Genomic DNA, 19,587 nt, shown 5'->3' with positions numbered 1-19,587 from the left:
ACATATTAAACAACCCCAAAGGATAGATAGTCATGCCCCTATCTGTAAAATATTTCAATATCTAAATTTTTTGGAAATTGTCATTTTTGATTTTTGACAAATACCGTCCTTTTGAAAAATAGGAGCAAAATGTTTGTTGCTCGGACATGATATAGAAAAGACGAATATATTATTCGTACCCTCAGTTTTTGTGTTTTTCTTCCAGGAGGAAAGTTTGGAAAAAAAGCCCCAGGCAAATGGAAAATAGCCTAAGGGATTTTGAAAACAGTGACACTTGCAGAAAATTCTTTGCTCAATTCCAGGCCCAGATAAGTCAGTTACATATTAACCCAAAACAGAACTTGGCCTAGATATTTACCTGATAAACCTGTATACCAAATTTCATTTCAGTATGTGCAACGGATGTGAAGAAAATGAACGGAAACTAAATGGACCGACAGACCGACCGACAGACCGACGGACAGCAGCAAAGCAATATGCCCTCCCTTCTTCGAAGGAGGGCATAACAACCCTAAAAGATTGATGCATGCTCCTACGTGAAAAATATTTGAATATTTCAATTTTTGGGAATTGTCATTTTTCATTTTTTGACAAATACCCTTTTAATCTTGCTAAATTTTATTTTTATAGAAAACCCAGCGTAATATAATTTATCAAATCATGGATATTATCGCATATGCATATTATCGACTCGGCCTTAAACAATTACAACAGTTACTATCAATCAATCAATATTTATTTAAAAACATAATTATACCAACAATCAAAGAAAAAAAGAAGAAGACCAAAACAAGGATTGAATCCTCGCATTGACATACAAATGCGTGTTTGTATTACTGACACAGACTTAAGATTTCATGTAAATATTTTATTCACCACAAATAATACATTATGCAGGTGGAAATAACCCTGACACACATGGTTTTTGCAATGAGTTTGCTTAAATTACAACACACTTTATTATAAACATTTACATTTTTCTGATGAATATACAAATAATTTATTGGGAATATGAATGTTTGTACTTAACTCTAAGTGTGCAGCATAGAGTTATAAATTTTTATATCAAATTATGCATAGCAGAAGTGACTGCAGCTTCAGATGGTGTTGTAGCTTGCTGATTTCCATATTGACCAATAAAGGAACCATCTTCATTAAATTTGGAGGGATCAACATCACCATATTCCTCCAAGCTGTCTTTATCACTTCCCATTGCTCTTTTGTCCATGTCATCAAATGAGTTTTCTGCCAACGGCTGCTTTTCTGAGCTGAAATAAAATCACAAATTTTAATGTCATTGTTCAGATCCACAGAGAGCAACACACACACACACACACACACACACACACACACACACACACACAGGTATTTGTATCCCTAAGCAAGACTTTAATCAGACAGACTACTAGGCCATCGGCCTAGAAAATTTACAAGGTCATTGGCCCATTACATATCTTCACAATTTGCATATTGTAGGTGCAATTTCAACAAGAGCCATTGGCCTTACTTGTACATTTAAACATTTCATCTTTGTTCAGTTTTGTATAATGATGTTATTTGTATGCATGTGTTTCTTGATGTTGCAACTTGTTATCATATTGTGCAATGGCTAAGTAGTTCCCAAAGGCAAAGAATAAAAGTAGAACTTGAACTGACTTGTTTTATTTATATAAATCAGTTATTGTGGCTTAATCTCAACCCCAGGAGTCATGAATTTAACAGATTTGACTCTACACATAAACCTATAAATGCTTTGTGGCATGAAAATTTGAAGAAAAATCAAAGGTAATCAAAGATTAAGAAGCTCACCTCGAAGAATGTTATCAGTTTAAGTAATGCAAATCTCACATCATATTTTTTCTACACAGTTTGTATTTATTCTGACAAGAATATTCAAGCAAGTTCTGTTTAAACAGGTATTAAAGTTTTTTGGGGATTGACCTGTTCCAAAAACTTTAACCTGGTCACTCGTCTGGAAAATGTAGGTCAGATCAAGCATGCCAAGCAAGTTTAGATTGTCCATCCTTAGATGCATCATCCATGCAAGTTAAATTGGTCCAGTTAGGGCTTATAGTTATTTGGGAAAGGACTTTATCCTGGTCACTCTGAAAAATGTAGGTCAGATCCAGCATTCGAAGCAAGTGTGGTAGTGTCCATCTCTAGATGCATCATCCATGCAAGTTTAGTCTGGGTAGGTCTTATAGTAACTTGGGAATGGATCTGCTCCCAAAACGTTAACCTGGTCACTCATCTTGAAAATGTAGGTCAGATCCAGCATCCGAAGCAAGTGTGGTAGTATTAGTTACATAGTCTTTTAGTGACAGGATACGGAATGATACCTGGTTAGTAAATTTCATACCTGGCGAGGCGGAGCCGAGTCAGGTATGAAATTTACTAACCAGGTATCATCCTGTACCCTGTCACTAAAAGACTGTGTAATGAATTTACCCCACCAATGAAACATTTACATTTTATCAGTGCTTTATAAACGATTTTCTCTGCTAAATGCTTCATCAAGCTTATACTGTGCCTATTATGACATCACGTTGTGTTAGTTGCCTAATACATCGACCGGGTATCGATTTACAACTGACCGGGTATAAGTAATCCACCGCCTTCACGTGACAGACTTAGCCAAGATTTTTTGGACAAATCAACAGAGGTGGGGTAATGTTCATCACCAGATGCATCATCCATGCAAGTTTGGTCTGGGTAGGTCTTATAGTTACTTGGGAATGGACCTGCTCCATAAACTTTAACCTGGTCACTTATCTGGAAAATGTAATTCAGATCCAGCATCCGAAGCAAGTCTGGTAGTGTTCATCCCGAGATGCATCATCCATGCAAGTTGGGTCCGGTAGGGCTTATAGTTACTTGGGAATGGACCTGCTCCAAAAACTTTAACCTGGTCACTCATCTGGAAAATGTAATTCAGATCCAGCATCCGAAGCAAGTCTGGTAGTGTCCACCCCTAGATGCATCATCAATGCAAGTTTAGTCTGGGTAGGGCTGATAGTTACTTGGGAATGGACCTGCTAGTAAAACTTTAACCGGGACGCCGATGCTAACGCCGAAATAATGTTCATTATTGAAATAAAGTTTTCAATAGTGATTGAAATATAGTTTTCAAAAGTGATCTGAATAATTCTTTTGATATTTGTTGATAATTAACCCATTATCTAAACCACATTGCAAGACTTATTGCAATAACTTAACTATTAAAAAGACACTGTGATGCACAAAGAGGAAAATTGACAATTAACGTAGAATTTTTGCAAGGCCCAAGTACATTTTGTTCAATTCCTAAAAGTACATGTATTAGGTTTCAGAAAATTACAGGTTACAGAAACTAAAATTCTATTTTTATAGGGAAAATTAAAAGTAATAATAATTTCAGTATGCCCCATAACGAAAATATTGCCTAACAATACGACATTTAACTCTGGACAAGATTTAGTGCAGACTTTTTACTACTATTTCTGATTATTATTCTTCCTGTCAGTTTGTCTCTACAAAACCCATACCCTACTATTAGTGCATAGTATTCTATAGATTTATATAGTGTAAGCATACTATGCCTAAATAGTGCATGGCTTCATTTTCTGAAGAAAACCCGACTGCACCCACGCCTGGAGTGAACTCACGACCCCGAGATTGTCAGTCCAACACGCTTTCAATTACGCCATAGACGCTGTTATCGTTATATCCGTAATATAATATACTGTAAACCAACTTTTATTCATGTGCGAGAAATTTTCGCGAAGTTTGAGAGATCCTAGTCATCGCGAAAATTTATCGCCGCGAACCTGTCCTTAAAGTGCGTGTGTCTATTAACAACAGATCAAAAAAGGCTTGATCGTGAAAATTAATTGTCGCAAACTAGTTTATCCTTGGTAAATCGCGAAATAAAGTCATCACGAATAAAAGTTGGTTTACAGTATATAAACTTAGTTTAAAATATTTTACCAATAAATAAGAACCAGAAGTCTCTGTCGAGACTGAAGCTCTACTGGTTTGTACTTATAGCAGAGGAAGAGAAAAGTACTTACGCAGTTGGAAATTGAAACTTTTCAACAGCAATAAATGGAATAATGATCCTTGATTAAGTCTCTTTATGTTCTTAGTGTAGTCTACTTGCATGCCACATTATATTATAATCAGACTAAAACTGTATTTGGAGTAGCATTTTAAGAATATTTAACAGAAATTTCTATTTTTAGTAACCATGGCAACACCATTCATTGAAGTGAAAAACTGATATACAGAATTATGTATCTACGTGTAGTCTACTTGTGTGCCAAGTTATATTGAAATCAGACCAAAACTGTAGGAGGAGTAGCATTTTGAAAGAATTTCACAGAAATTTCTAATTTTAGTAACCACAGCAACACCGTTCATCGAAATCAAAAACCGATACCCAGAATTGTAGTAGTGTAATCTACTTGTGTGCCAAGTTATGCTGAAATCAGACCAAAACTATAGGAGGATTAGCATTTTGAAACAATTTCACAGAAATTTCTATTTTTAGTAACAACAGCAACACCGTTCATCGAAATAAAAAACCGATATACAGAATTATGTATCTTAGTGTAGTCTACTTGTGTGCCAAGTTATATTGAAATCAGACCAAAACTATAGGAGAAGTAGCATTTTGAAAGAATTCCACAGAAATTTCTATTTTTAGTAACCACGGCAACACCGTTCATCGAAATCAAAAACCGATACACAGAATTATGTATCTTAGTGAAGTCTACTTGTGTGCCAAGTTATACTGAAATCAGACCAAAACTGTAGGAGGAGTAGCATTTTGAAAAATTGTTTACAGACGGACAGACAGACAGACAGACAGACGGACGGACGACGGACGCATTACTATCGCATAAGCTCTTCTGGTCTCTGACCAGTAGAGCTAAAAATAAACAAGATATTTTTTCTAAAATAATTTCTTGCTATTTTGCCCCCTTCACTCAACTATAATTCTCTAAAACTATATGTTCGTTATACCTTATGCTTGGATTATTCAAAATAAAACAGATTATGACGTATATGTAGCACAGCATGATGTCATAATAGGGGTGTGCTTACATAAAAATGTGAAAGGTGAGGAAACATTGGAAATGGAGAAAATTTTGACATTTTTATACAACAGTCAGCATAATAATAACAGTAGTTTTGTGTTTTGCGTGCACTATGCCAAAATAGTAGTCAGGGTTTGACACAATGTGCACAAGACCGAGGCTTGTGCACCATGTGTCAAACCCTGAGTACTATTTTGGCATAGTGCACACAAAACACAACACTGTTATATAATTATGATATCCAAAATATTTTTATATCACTTGGTGGGATTTCTTAGCAGTATTCCAGGGTCTCATATTGATCTCACAAACATCTCCACTTCTAAAGATATTGTAACGGGATAGGAGAAAATGCAGCGAACCAGACCGGGATTCAAACCCGGGCCCCCTGAAACTCCGGTCAGGTGCTCTACCAACTGATTTATCTGGCCACCGGCGATCGAACCCGGCTGACCGCCACATTCCTCCCTCCTTAAAGGTCTTTGGCCCTCCAAAGACCCCAACCCAGGCACATCCCTGGCAGGTCTTTCACCTGTCAATTCCAGGGCATGGCACGGCACCAAATGTAACGGGAGAGGAGAAAATGCAGCAGACCAGACCGGGATTGGAACCCGGGCCCCCTGAAACTCCGGTCAGGTGCTCTACCAAGTGAGCTATCTGGCCACCGGCGATCGAACCCGGCTGACCGCCACAATATGAAGTCCTAAAACTCAGAATCACTTTTGAAATCTATATTGTAATCACTGTTGAAATCTTTATTTCAAAAGTGAACATTATTTCAATAGTGGTTGCAATCTTTGTTTGGTATTGAAATGCACTCAACCACTATTGAAATAAGTATTTCAATAGTGGTCATATTTCAATAGCCGTTGTCACCTATGTTTGTTACTGAAAAGCACTCTCAACCACTATTGAAATAATTATGGAGAAATATATATATTAAATAATTAAAACTAGTGCTAATTGTAACGGGGACCGTTACAGATGTTCCCCAAACGCTCCCCAATTCCCTCTTTGTGCCAAATACCTGTAAGACATTTTTAAAAATATGATCAGTATCAAAGGATTATAAAAGCTACAATGACATCAATTATATGTCATTTAACGCATTGTACGCACACGCACGTGCATGCACATGCAAGATGATCATGGCATGATGTGAGAATAAATAAAAAAAATTCTTTACAATATACATTTTACTGTTTTTAAAAAATATTGGCCATTTTGCATATTTGTGCATGAATGCATGTTCGTGCATTCATTTTGATAGCACCATTATGTAGGAATCCATTATTTTATTTATATTCAAAATTGTATCTTGTTTCGTTGAAAACTAAGAAAGTTATGGACATTTAAAGTTTCAGCCAATCAGATTGCAGCACACGTGCATGCGCATGCTTTTTGTAATAATTCTTACACCATGCTGTAGATCTTTATGATGTTCAAAATTTCAAAGGATTTTGTCGAAAAACAAGAAAGATATTGAGACTTTAGTTTCAGCCAATCAGAGCGAAGCGCACGTGCATGCGCGTGAGATCTTGCTATTTTGACCATGTCATCTTGTCTGTTCTACTACTATATCATCATATTGTCAGTTTCAAAGCATTTCATCAAAAATTGAAAAAGTTACCGCTATATTCATTATATTGGTCATTTCACGTGTTGCATGTGCACGCTCTTGCAAGCACGTGCACGCAAAATGACCTTCGTTCCGCAAATCTACATAACATGCCTAGTGACCCTAAAAAGGTTTCACCTTAATCAAATGTGTAGTTTACAAGATCACTCGCGGAAAAGATTTTCCCAGGAAGAAGAAAAATTACTAGAGCAAAGCTCGTTGCAAAGCAACGAGTAGGTCTTCCGTCCTGTTTGACCGGAAGTAGATTTTTTTTAACAAGAATGAGAAATAACTCCCCAAAATAGCTTGAATCCTCTAAAGATATGTTAATTAATGCAAAATAGGCCATTTTTTGCTACTTCCGGTGTGACCGGAAGTGACGACGACGGACGTAAAATTAATTTTTATGCTCCCAGAGACATTTGTCACCCAAAAACTTGTCAAGAACTGCAAAAATACGCGTTTTCCAACTACTTCCGGTTTGGCCGGAAGTGACGTCGCTGGACGAATTTTGACGACGCCAATAGATTTAGCTTGACATTTTGAACAACTTTGCTTCTCTGACGTATTACAAATTCTATATAGATTTTGAGATATTAAGAAAAAACTTTCGGCCCCTCTAGGCCCCTAATTTAAGGGGCCAGCCCTTTTTTCTAGAGATCATTTGAAAGGTCTTGGAATTTTACACTTCTTTTGTTCTATATGTCTTAACAAAATATTTCTAGGTAAAAAGATATCTTAGAAAAGGTATTAAAATTTTTGAAATTCGCGATTTGTCTATTTTCGGGCCATAGCGAGCGCCGACGTGCGGCACTTCCGATAAAAATGAATTACGTTATACATATCTATAGACTTTGATCTATCATACCTGAAAGTTTGTGTTTCTATCTAGAGCCATTTGTTAGAAAGTCTGCGGACAACCTGACCCTTCAAAAATCGTAAAATCGACCATATCTCCGAACCGGAAGTGACGTCATCAAATCCGAAAAAAATGCATAAGGTTCAAGTAATGTTACATAAGTCCTGAAAGTTTCATGGAAATCCATCGAGCCATTTTTGAGAAATCGCGTGCACAAAATCGGTAAGAAAAAAAAGAATAATAAAAGTGAAAAAGAAACCTAAGAATAACAAGAAGGTCTTCCGCTGAAGACGGAAGACCTTAATAATAACTAGAGCAAAGCTCGTTGCAAAGCAAGAGTAAGTCTTCCGTCCTGTTTGACCGGAAGTAGCTTTCATTTTTAACAAAAATGAGAAATAACGCCCAAAAATGGTTTGAATCCTCCAAATCCATGTTAATTAATGCAAAAATAAGCTATTTACTGGTTTGACCGGAAGTGATGATGACGGACGGAAAATTAATTTTAACGCTCCCAGAGACATATGTTACCAAAAAACTTATCAAGAACGGCAAAAATAGGCGTTTTCTGACTACTTCCGGTTTGGCCGGAAGTGACGACGCCGGGCGTATTTTGACGACTCCAATAGATTAAGCTTGACATTTTGAACAACTTTGCTTCTTTGACGTATCACAAATTCTCAAAACTTTTTGAGATATAAAGGAAAAACTTTCGGCCCCTCCAGGCCCCTAATTTAAGGGGCCAGCCCTTTTTTCGAGATATCATTTGGTAGATCTTGATATTCTACATCTTTTTTGTTCTACATGTTTTAACAAAATATTTCTAGGTAAAAATTTATCGTAGAAAAGGTGCTAAATATTTTGAAATTCCTGATAGGACTATTTTCGGGCCATAGCGAGCGTCGGTGCTACCTACTTCCGGTGAAAATGATATACTCAATGCACTTCTCCAAAGGTTGATCTATCATCACTGAAAATTTCATACTTCTATCTTCAACGGTTTTTGAGAACATTGCCGGACAAAGTGACCCTCTAAAAATGACAAAATTGCGAAAATCTCCGAACCGGAAGTGACGTCATCAAAATAAAAAAATTTTTTTCTAGATTTTTTGATGTTCTATCAGACCTGAAAGTTTCATGAAAATCCATCGAACCGTTTCCGAGAACTCGCGTGCACAAAATCGGTAAGAAAAAAAATAAGAAGAAGACTAGAGCAAAGCTCGTTGCAAAGCAACGAGTAGGTCTTACATCCTGTTTGACCGGAAGTAGTAGCTTTCATTTATAACAAAAAAGAGAAATAACGCCCAAAAATGCTTTGAATCCTCTAATGCTAAGTTATATAATGCAAAAATAAGCCATTTTTTGCTACTTCCGGTTTGACCTGAAGTACCGACGATGGACGGAAGATTATTTTTTAAGCTCCCAGAGACATATTTTAACCCAAAAACTTGTCAAGAACGGCAAAAATATGCGTTTTTCGACAACTTCCGGTTTGGCCGGAAGTGACGTCGTCGGGTATATTTTGACGACGCCCGTAAATTAAGCTTGATATTTCGAACAACTTTGCTTTTTTGACGTATTACAAATTCCCAATACTTTTTGAGATATAAAGGAAAAACTTTCAGCCCCTGTAGGCCCTTCATTTTAGGGGCCAGCACTTTTTTGCAGCTATCACTTGAAAGATCTTGTAATTCTACACTTCTTGTGTTCTACATGTCTTAACAAAATATTTCTAGGTAAAAAGTTATCGTAGAAAAGGTATTAAAAATTTTGAAATTCTTGATAGGACTATTTTCGAGCCATAGCGAGCGTCGGCGCTTCGCACTTCCGGTAGTTGTAATATACAAAAGGCACTTCTCCAAAGGTTGCTCTTGCATCCCTGAAAATTTCACACTTCTACCTTCAATAGTTTTTGAGAACATTGCCGGACAAAGTGACCCTCTAATAGTCACAAAATCGCAGAAATCTCCAAACCGGAAGTGACGTCATCAAAACAAAAAAATATATATACCTAGATTTTTTGAAGTTCTATCAGTCCTGAAAGTTTCATGAAAATCGAACAACCCGTTTTCGAGAACTAGCGTGCACAAAATATGTAAGAAAAAAAATAATAAAAACTGTGGAAAGGAAACCTAAGAATAATAGAAAGGTCTTCCGCTGAAGACGGAAGACCTTAATAAATAGTGGACAAGAAACCTAAGAAAAACAATAAGGTCTTCCGCTGAAGACGGAAGACCTTAATAATAATAATAAGAAGAAGAAGAAACAGAGTAAAAACGATATGTTCCCCAACTTTGTTTGGGGAACATAATTAAGAAGACAGGTAAAAGGTAAAAGGCCCTTCAGCCCATTTCTTTATCTTTTATATTCATTCATATTTATCTCATTAAATTTAAAGTTCATAATAAAATTAATGAATATTGAAATAAACTTTCCTTAAAAAACAAGAGGCCCACGGGCCTTATAGGTCACCTGAGTATTGTGCAACAACTTTCAAACAATTAAATTTGGTTCATGTTTTAAACCAGAATTCGCAATTCACAATTTTGAAAGAGGTACCATTGCTTATAATAATTTAGACTTAGCATGCTAACTCTATTTACTTAATACCCAGAGGTAGATCAGAGTAACATTAAGAGAAAATGCACTTCCACTTTATAACCAGTTGTACACCTCATCCCAAAGGAACAACTGATCCTGGGGCCACATATTTCAAAATTTTGCAAACTTTATCATAAAATGGTTGATTAACACACCAAAGAGCAAATTTCAAAGCATTAATTTATTTTCAGACTTTGTACCCCCCCCCCTCACCCCGACCCAGGGAAGGGGCGGGGGCATAAAAAATAGCCATTTTGCTAGGTGCACCTTTCTTCATCATGAATATATATATTTGGATCATTGGCATTAAACACAGGAGCAAAGGAAAGAATTTCAAAGAATAAATGCATTTTCACTATATAACCAATACAGCCCTGCCCTAACACCAGAAGAAAAATAAATTTTGAAAGAGGCATTTTCACTATATAATTTAATACCAAAGTAGAGAAGAAGATTTTCAAAGAATTAATGCATTTTCACTAAATAACCAATAGAGCCCCACCCAAACACCAGAACCCCTGACCCTGGGGTCACAAAATTCACAATTTTGAAAGAGGCACTCTTGCTCATCATAACTATGTGCTTGGTTAGTTTATTTAATACCCAGGAGCAGAGAAGAAGATTTCCAAAGAATAAATGCATTTTCACTATATAACCAAAAGAGCCCCGCCCTAACACCAGAACCCCTGACCCTGGGGCCACAAAATTCACAATTTTGAAAGAGGCACTCTTGCTCATTATAACTAAGTACTTAGTTAGTTTATTTAATACCCAGAAGTAGAGAAGAAGATTTCCAAAGAATAAATGCATTTTCACTATATAACCAATAGAGCCCCGCCCTAACACCAGAACCCCTGACCCTGGGGTCATAAAATTCACAATTTTGAAAGAGGCACTCTTGCTCATCATAACTATGTGCTTAGTTAGTTTATTTAATACCCAGAGGTAGAGAAGAAGATTTTCAAAGAATTAATGCATTTTCACTAAATAACCAAAAGAGCCCCGCCCTAACACCAGAACCCCTGACCCTGGGGTCATAAAATTCACAATTTTGAAAGAGGCACTCTTGCTCATCATAACTATGTGCTTAGTTAGTTTATTTAATACCCAGAAGTAGAGAAGAAGATTTTCAAAGAATTAATGCATTTTCACTATATAACCAATAGAGCCCCGCCCTAACACCAGAACCCCTGACCCTGGGGTCATAAAATTCACAATTTAGGAAGAGGCACTCTTGCTCATCATAACTATGTGCTTGGTTATTTTATTTAATACCTAGGAGCAGAGAAGAAGATTTTCAAAGAAATCATGCATTTTCACTATATAATCTTTGTAGCCCCGCCCTAGCACTAGAACCCCTGACCCTGGGGCCATGAATTTCACAATTTAAGTAGAGGACTCAATGCTCATTACATTCATAACAACAGTTTGCCTGCTTGATGTCCAGGAGTAAAGAAGAAGATTTTTAAAGATTGCAATAATTTTAGTGGTTTTTGCCCCGCCCCCCAGGCCCCAGGGGGGCAGGGACCATGAAATTCACAATTTTTGTTCCCCTTCACCCATAGATGCTGTATACCAAATTTGGTTGAAATTGGTTCAGTGGTTTCAGAGAAGAAGCTGAAAATGTTTAAATGTTAACACACGACGCACGACACACGACGACGGACGAAAACGGATAGCAATAGGTCACCTGAGTTACTCAGGTGACCTAAAAAAAAATAATAACGCATCTTATCGTATTTCAGAATGGTCGGGGGCCATACAGCTAATCTAAGAAACAATAGCCAAATGACTATATATACACTTTGGCCAAAGTAACTTAACAAACAAATACAAATTAAAAATATATAATTATATTAAGGCATATGTCACTCGTGAAATTTGTTTTATAAAGGATTTTTTTGAGAAGTATAATGTGGATAAGTACTCATATACTATGACTCAAAATTGCAAAGAAAATTCGGGTCAGTGTGCATCTTACCGAGCTATGGTGCAATCAAGCTGACCTTTTTGCACTTACTATATTTTATCAGATGTAACCATTGCAATAAATATAATCTTAAAGGTAAAAATATTTTGAATATTAATAATTATCATTGAATAAATCTTGCAAATTAATGCTTGTAAATTATTGTGCGACTTTTTGCACTAAAAAAGGTAACATATTTGGGGTATTAAAAATCTAAATAGGCAATAAAATATTTTCTTGCATAAAACTTTTTATGACTAAAGTGCTGCTCAGTCACAAGTGTGGAGTAGCATAAAACTGGAATTGTACAAAAGGGACAAAATACCCCCGCTGGGTTTTTCAGAGGTGCCAAATCATGAATATTTTATGGATCTAAGAAAAGAGAGAAATGCTAAAACATTTTTAGTGCAAATGTACTAGCTCATTATATTTTTTTATGAATAAAACGAAGGTGCAGTCTAATAAAAAAATAAAGACTAAAGATACAGACCACACACGAATTATGAATTTCTGTCAGTGACCTTGAACTTGCATAAATGACCTTGGTTCAAAGTCATGACACAACCTCAGGTTATAAGCAATCTTTGTATAAAATGGGAACTCACCACATTTATCCATAAGATAGATATGGACTAGACATCAATTATGAATTTTTTTCTATCTGTGTCCTTGAACTTGCACAAATGACCTTAGGAACAAAGTCATGACACACCCTCAGGTCATAAGCAATCTTTGTGTAAATGAGAAACCCTTCAAGTTTATACATAAGAAAGATATGGACAATGCACAAATTATGAACTTTTTCCTTTCAGTAACCTTAAACTTGCACAAATGATATTGGGTCCAGATCAAGACACACCCTCAGGTCATAAGCCATCTTTGTGTGAAGTAGTAGATTCAAGTTTTTCCATAATAAAGATATGTACCAAACATGAATTATAAAATTTTTCTTTCAGTGACCTTGAACTTGCACATATGACCATATGTTAAGGTCATGACACACCCTCAGGTCATGAGCTATCTTTGTTTGAAATGGGCACTTACCAAGTATATCTATAAGAAAGATATGGACCAGATACAAATTATGAAATTTTTCTTCCAGTGATCTTGAACTTCCCCAAATGACCTTGGGTCAAGATCATGATACACCCTTAGGTCATGAGCAATCTTTGTGTGAAGTAGTAGATGCTAATGTTCCTCCATAGAAAAATATGGACGGGACACGTTTGCACAAAAAGACAGACAGATGGACAAGCTGATTCCTATATACCCCACAAACTTTGTTTGCGGGGGGTATAATAATGAAAGGAAAAGTTGGGGTCTGTGATGTAAATTTTGAAACAATGGTCAAAATATGCGATTTTCAGGCAGAAAACAGTGTAAATTTTATCTTGATTTCCTTAATATATATCTTCATTTCTTGGCAAAGTTTGTTGAGGGAAAGTAGTAAAATTTGTTCCAAAAAAAATAATATGAACTGAGACCTATATTTAATATTCCTAGCATATCAGAACAGAAAATATTCTATTAGTATAGATACGAGGGCTGTTCAATAAATAATGTCCTCTGTGCTCGGAAGGAAGCAAAAGACACTTTTCGATTTTACGGTCTTTAACTTAATATTCTCTTTTAATTGAAACACATGTCTGTAAATTTTTTTATCCAATTGTTGATTGTTTTTAGAACTCATTTTTGAGTATGACCCTTAGTATACTGGAAAATTGCAGATCTTATGATTTCCTGGACTCATTTCTTCTTTCTGAAAGGTGTTTTTCCAAGTTTGGAAAACGAAACAAGTCAAAAGGTGAAAGATCTAGCAAATGTTGTTAATGTGAAACAAGATGTGTTTGTGAAACACTGATGCCCCCGTATGGCAACATAGTGAAGATTAAACTTTTTTTAGATGCAAAGTTAATATACTGGTACCCAAAGTAGGGTCTCCTAACTGGAAATACAATTGTAAAACATGAAAGCCCTATCACCATCCATTCCCAAGTTATGGCCAGGCTAAAGTTTTTTCATAAGTACATAAATCTTCAAGATCAAGGTCAGAAGGTCAAGGTTATTGATATCCAATGAAAGGTCTTTCCATAAAGATCACATATTTGAAGTATGGAAGCCCTAGCCCTAACCATTCAAAAGTTATGGCCAAGGTTAAGATTTTTTAAAAGTAGGTCAAACTCTAAGGTCAAGGTCAAAGGTCTTGATATCAAATAAAATGTCTTGTCACAAGGATTAAATATGTAAAGTGTGAAATCACTAGCTCTTACCCTTTAAAAGATATGGTCAAGGATTTTTGAAAGTAGGTCAAACACCAAGGTCAAGGTCAAAAGGTCAAAGCTCTTGGTATCCAATGAAGCGTCTTTTTACAAAAATTACATATGTGAAGTATGAAAGCTCTAGCCCTTACCGTTCAAAAGTTATTGCCAAGGTTAAAGTTTTTTCATCAGTACATAAATCTCCAAGGTCAAGGTCAAAAGCTCAAGGTTGGTGGTATCCAGTAAAAGGTCTTGCCACAAAGAATATATATGTGAAGTACAAATGTCCTGGTATCTATTGTTCAAAATTTATGGCCAAAGTAAAACTTTTGAATTTTTGTGTAAAAGTGGGTCAAATTCCAAGGTCAAGGTCAAAAGGTCAAATTTGGTGGTACCCAAACAAAGGTCTTGTCACAAGAAATACACACAAGTGAAATACGAAAGTCACAGCTGCACTAAATCAAAAGTTATGGACAAGGTTAAAGTTTTTGCGGACAAACAGACAAACAGAGAGACAGACGGACCAACAAAAACTATATACCCCCGAAACTTCGTTTATGGGGGCATAAAAAATTTACTTTCTGTTTATCCCAAAAACTTGTTTACTCTTCAGGGCGGGCAGGTTTGAACGCTGTCACCCTGGATTCCTGATTCTGGTTCCTTCCTCTCATTAACCTTTTGATTTTTTTGCAAAAAATTTGCTTTCTATACTCTACCAGAAATTAAACTTCCTCCCTGAATACAAATTTGAACAACAAAACCACTAATATTTAAGCATATTGCATACATGTATAAATCTGTTTTATGCTCTTAAAATTCTTTGCTCTTCTCGGACCTTTGCTGTTTACGTCAAGTACATCTTATTTTATGTTCCATATAAATTTTGAAAGCACAGACTACATAGTACTAATTTTATAGCCTCAGTTCATGAACTTTTTAATAACCCCTCGTATACTATATATTTCAATGTAAGACTTATATTCCCTATTGTGGCATCGCCCTACTCCAAGGGGTCATGATTTGAACAATATAGAATCTACACAACCCCAGGATGCTTCCAGATGTAATTTTCAGCTTTTCTGGTCTAGAGGTTCTTGAGAAAAAGATTTTTAAAGTTTTTTCCTATATATTTCTATGTAAAACTTTAATTCCCTCTTCTGGCCCCGTCCTACTCCAGGGGGCCATGATTTGAATAATTTGAAATTCACACTACCCCAGGATGCTTCCACATAAGCTTCAGCTATTCTGGTCCAGTGGTTCTTGAAGAGAAGATTATAAAGTTTTTTCCTAGATACATTTCTATGTAAAACTTTCCCTATTGTGGCCCCATCTACCCTCGGGGGTCATGATTTGAACAATTTACAATTTACACTACCCCAGGATGCTTCCATATAAGTTTCAGCTTTTCTGGCCCAGTGGTTCTTGAGAAGATTTTATAATGACCCCACCCTATTTTTGTCTTTTCTTGATTATCTCTTTTGAAGGGACTTGACCCTTTATTCAAACAATTTAAACTTCCCTTTACCCAAGGATGTTTTGTACCAAGTTTGGTTAAAATTGGCCCAGTGGTTCTAGGAAGAAGTCGAAAATGTGAAAAGTTTACAGACAGACGGACAAACAGACGCACAAAATGTAATCAGAAAAGCTCACTTTAGCCTTTGGCTCAGATGAGCTAAAAACCCAAGAGGCCCATGGGCCACATCATTCTCCAGAGCACTGTGGCTATAAAAAAAGCAAAAATTAATCCAGTTTTGAAAAAGCTGAAATGCATAAGTGGTCCCAACCTACCCCTAAAGGAAAGGTGGTTGGGGGTGGGGGTGGTATGATTTGAATTAACTTGAATCTACACTAAAAATGCTTACATGTACACATTTCTTTACTTAATGTAGCTATCTTTCCTAACATGTTTCAACCTTTGTTTTGATCCCACCCTACCCCTGCGAGTCATGATTTGAACAAACTTCAATCTACACTACCTGAGGATGCTTCCATATAAATATTTTGCTTTGTTGTTCATAAGAAGGAGATTTTTCCTATTATTCCTATGTAAATTTTTGATCTTCCATTGTGGCCTACACTACCCACCGGGTTCATGATTTGATCAACTTGAATCTACACTACCTGAGATGCTTCCATAAAAATAAGACCAATCACCTTTGTTTTGATGTTCTTGAGAAGAAGATTTTCCTTACACATTGTATATTTCTATTTAAAACTTTGATTATCCACTGTTGCCATTGCCCCACCCTACCCCAGGGTGTCATTTTAGTATTTTAGTAATCTTAAATATACGAGGGTTGTTCGAAAAGTTCGTGGACGATGTCCATCTTCGTTATATTACTCACTAGAAATTTAAACTAAGCACAACATAATATGTAAAAATATTTGTTTTGTTGATGTGTGAAGTTTCATTCCATTCAATTTAACACAAATAAATTTACTTCATTTTAAAATCAACATGTTTTGTACCCGCGGAACACACTTAACGACAATGTAACGTCAATACATAGCGTCCAGAATTTCTAATAGATACTATACCTATACATTTCACACAGAATATTCCAATGCCCATTCATTAAATCCTTTTTTTTAATACTTGACATTTAAATTTGATCTCATTGTATAATTTCCTTTTTTTTAAAGGTTTTAATTTCGTTTTTGTCGTTTCTGCTTTCACAGGATAAGCAACTCTGAAGCGCCTTTGTCTTTCATTTACGTTGTTTTGTTCTGTTTACAATAAAACCGTTTCTTCAAATATAATACCATAATTTGGTACTCAAATATTGCCTGTATGTAACACACATTCACAACTTTGTGAATTTCTAGGTTCCTTCAACATTTTTAGAGTTTATTCAGGATTTTTCCTGAAAAAAACATAAAATTGCTTACAGACGTTCTAAAACGTCATCGTTTTTGTCGTTTTCAATAAGGACTAGGCTTATCTTCTCAAGTTGATTTCTTTTCAACAAAGCAAAATATAAAAAATTTGGTACACGAATCGTGTATAATTCTTAATTTGAATTTCTAGGTAGTTTTTCGTTATAACGAGCCGGATAGGCTCGTTATAAAAGAGTTAATTATTAACTCGTTATAACGAGTTAATTATTTCATTATACCGAGTTAGGATCTCGTTATAACGAGTTAATTATCTCGTTATAACAAGTTAGTTATCTCGTTATAACGAGTTAGTTATCTCATTATAACGATTTAATTATCTCGTTATAACGAGTTAGTTTTCTCGTTATAACGAGTTAATTATCTCGTTATAACGAGTTGGTTATCTCATTATAACGAGTTAATTATCCCGTTATAACGATTTAATTAACTCGTTATAACGATTTAATTAACTCGTTATAATGAGTTAGTTATCTCGTTATAACGAATTAATTAAATCGTTATAACGAGTTAGTTATCTCGTTATAATGAGTTAGTTATCTCGTTATAATGAGTTAATTATCTCGTTATAACGAGTTAGTTATGAAATTAAAATGGCTGTAGTTTTAATGCCATTGATGTTTAATTGATAATTATCAGTTCACTTTAAAATTGATAAAAAGTTGCAATTTTAATTTGCAATATGGTTTAAATAATATTAATCCTGGACTATCTTGCTGTCAATAATCTCAGTTTGATAAGTATAGCAATCTTTATTTACACATTAATACGTGAACGTCTCCAAGGACACAATATAAGAAAATCTATTACCAAATGTACTTGCTTCAAAGTTTGGCAATTTATTTATGACAACTTTCTCCAATAAAAGACACTAATTTTTCTGATATGTTTTGGATGACTTATTAGCTTTCATAACCAATGTCTCAGTACCTAAATTAATACATTATAATAGGAAGCTAACGCAGGCGTTAATGCAACATATATATACACTTACAGTGTGATATATATAGTATTTTGAGAGTCAGAAATGTTTTGAAGAAGGGGGATATGGAGACATCAGCAATGAGGCCATGGGCGTAAAATTCGGGGGCTACTGCCCACTCATAACACAACATCAAGAGGCAGTCATAAGTTTCCATATACATGTACATGTATTTGTCTTCGGTCTTTTAAGTATACAATACAAATCAACTGCATCGTTTATACATAAACAGAATACAATCACAGGCACAACCCCTCGAAAAACAAAAAAAACAACTAGTTTGCTGTTTTTCAATAAAAAATCTTTATCATGCACACTATAAACAAACTTGATCAACTCGGTTTTATATGTTATACTAGTATACTTCCTATCACTTAGATATATCAAACTTTAGATCAGTTTTTAACTCGTTATAACGAGAAAAATTAACTCGTTATAACGAGAAAAATTAACTCGTTATAACGAGATAATTAACTCGTTATAACGAGATAACTATCTCGTTATAACGAGATAACTAAGTCGTTATAACGAGATAACTAAGTTGTTATAACGAGATACTAACTCATTATAACGAGATAATTAACTCGTTATAACGAGATAACTAAGTCGTTATAAAGAGATACTAACTCGTTATAACGAGATAATTAACTCGTTATAACGAGATAACTAAGTCGTTATAACGAGATAACTAAGTCGTTATAGCGAGATACTAACTCGTTATAACGAGAAAAACAAACTCGTTATAACGAGATACTAACTCGTTATAACGAGATAACTAACTCATTATAACGAGATACTAACTCATTATAACGAGATAACTAACTCGTTATAATGAGATAACTAAGTCGTTATTAGATACTAACTCGTTATAACGAGAAAATTAACTCGTTATAACGAGTTAAATTTTTTTTTTATCTTCTCAGAAATGAGCCTATCCGGCTTTCGTATACAGAAAATATGACTATAGACATTATTTATTGTATTGTCTGTAACTGACTAAATTTTGACCTGCTCCGCTATCCCATTTTTGCATTATTAGAATCTGGATAAGTTTTTAATCAATCGTAATATTTTGTAAAAATTAATACATATCATTTGGATTTATTGTTAAAATATTTCTACCAAATTTGGATAACATATGACGTCAAATAAAAAAGATTTGACAGTTGTCCACGAACTTTTCGAACAACCATTGTACATTATCTGAGGATGCTTCCTTATAAATATGATCAATCATGGCTTTACGATTCATGGGAAGATTCTTGAAGATTTTTCCTATGTAAGACTTTGATCATACGACGGCTGTTCAATAAATAAAGTCCTGAACTGT

General features: G+C 35.2%; 1 protein-coding gene across 1 annotated transcript in view; it reads right to left on the bottom strand.

Moving 5' to 3' along the window:
- Positions 1 to 718: 718 nt before the first annotated feature.
- The window catches only part of LOC134261983 (neuroglian-like), a gene marked incomplete at its 5' end in the record, with an annotated part of 183,150 nt that continues 164,281 nt past the window's right edge, over positions 719 to 19,587 (bottom strand). The window contains one exon of the mRNA XM_062744366.1: positions 719 to 1,268. Within this exon, the coding sequence (XP_062600350.1) occupies positions 1,061 to 1,268 (208 nt within the window). The remainder of the gene's footprint in view (positions 1,269 to 19,587) is intronic.

Source organism: Saccostrea cucullata, unplaced genomic scaffold, assembly GCF_032062105.1.
Source record: "Saccostrea cucullata isolate Sc308-1 unplaced genomic scaffold, CSIRO_AGI_Scuc_v1 ctg916, whole genome shotgun sequence".
NCBI classification, from domain to species: domain Eukaryota; kingdom Metazoa; phylum Mollusca; class Bivalvia; order Ostreida; family Ostreidae; genus Saccostrea; species Saccostrea cuccullata.
The sequence above is the reverse complement of the archived record's forward strand: the minus strand, read 5'-3'. Positions and strand labels throughout refer to the sequence as shown.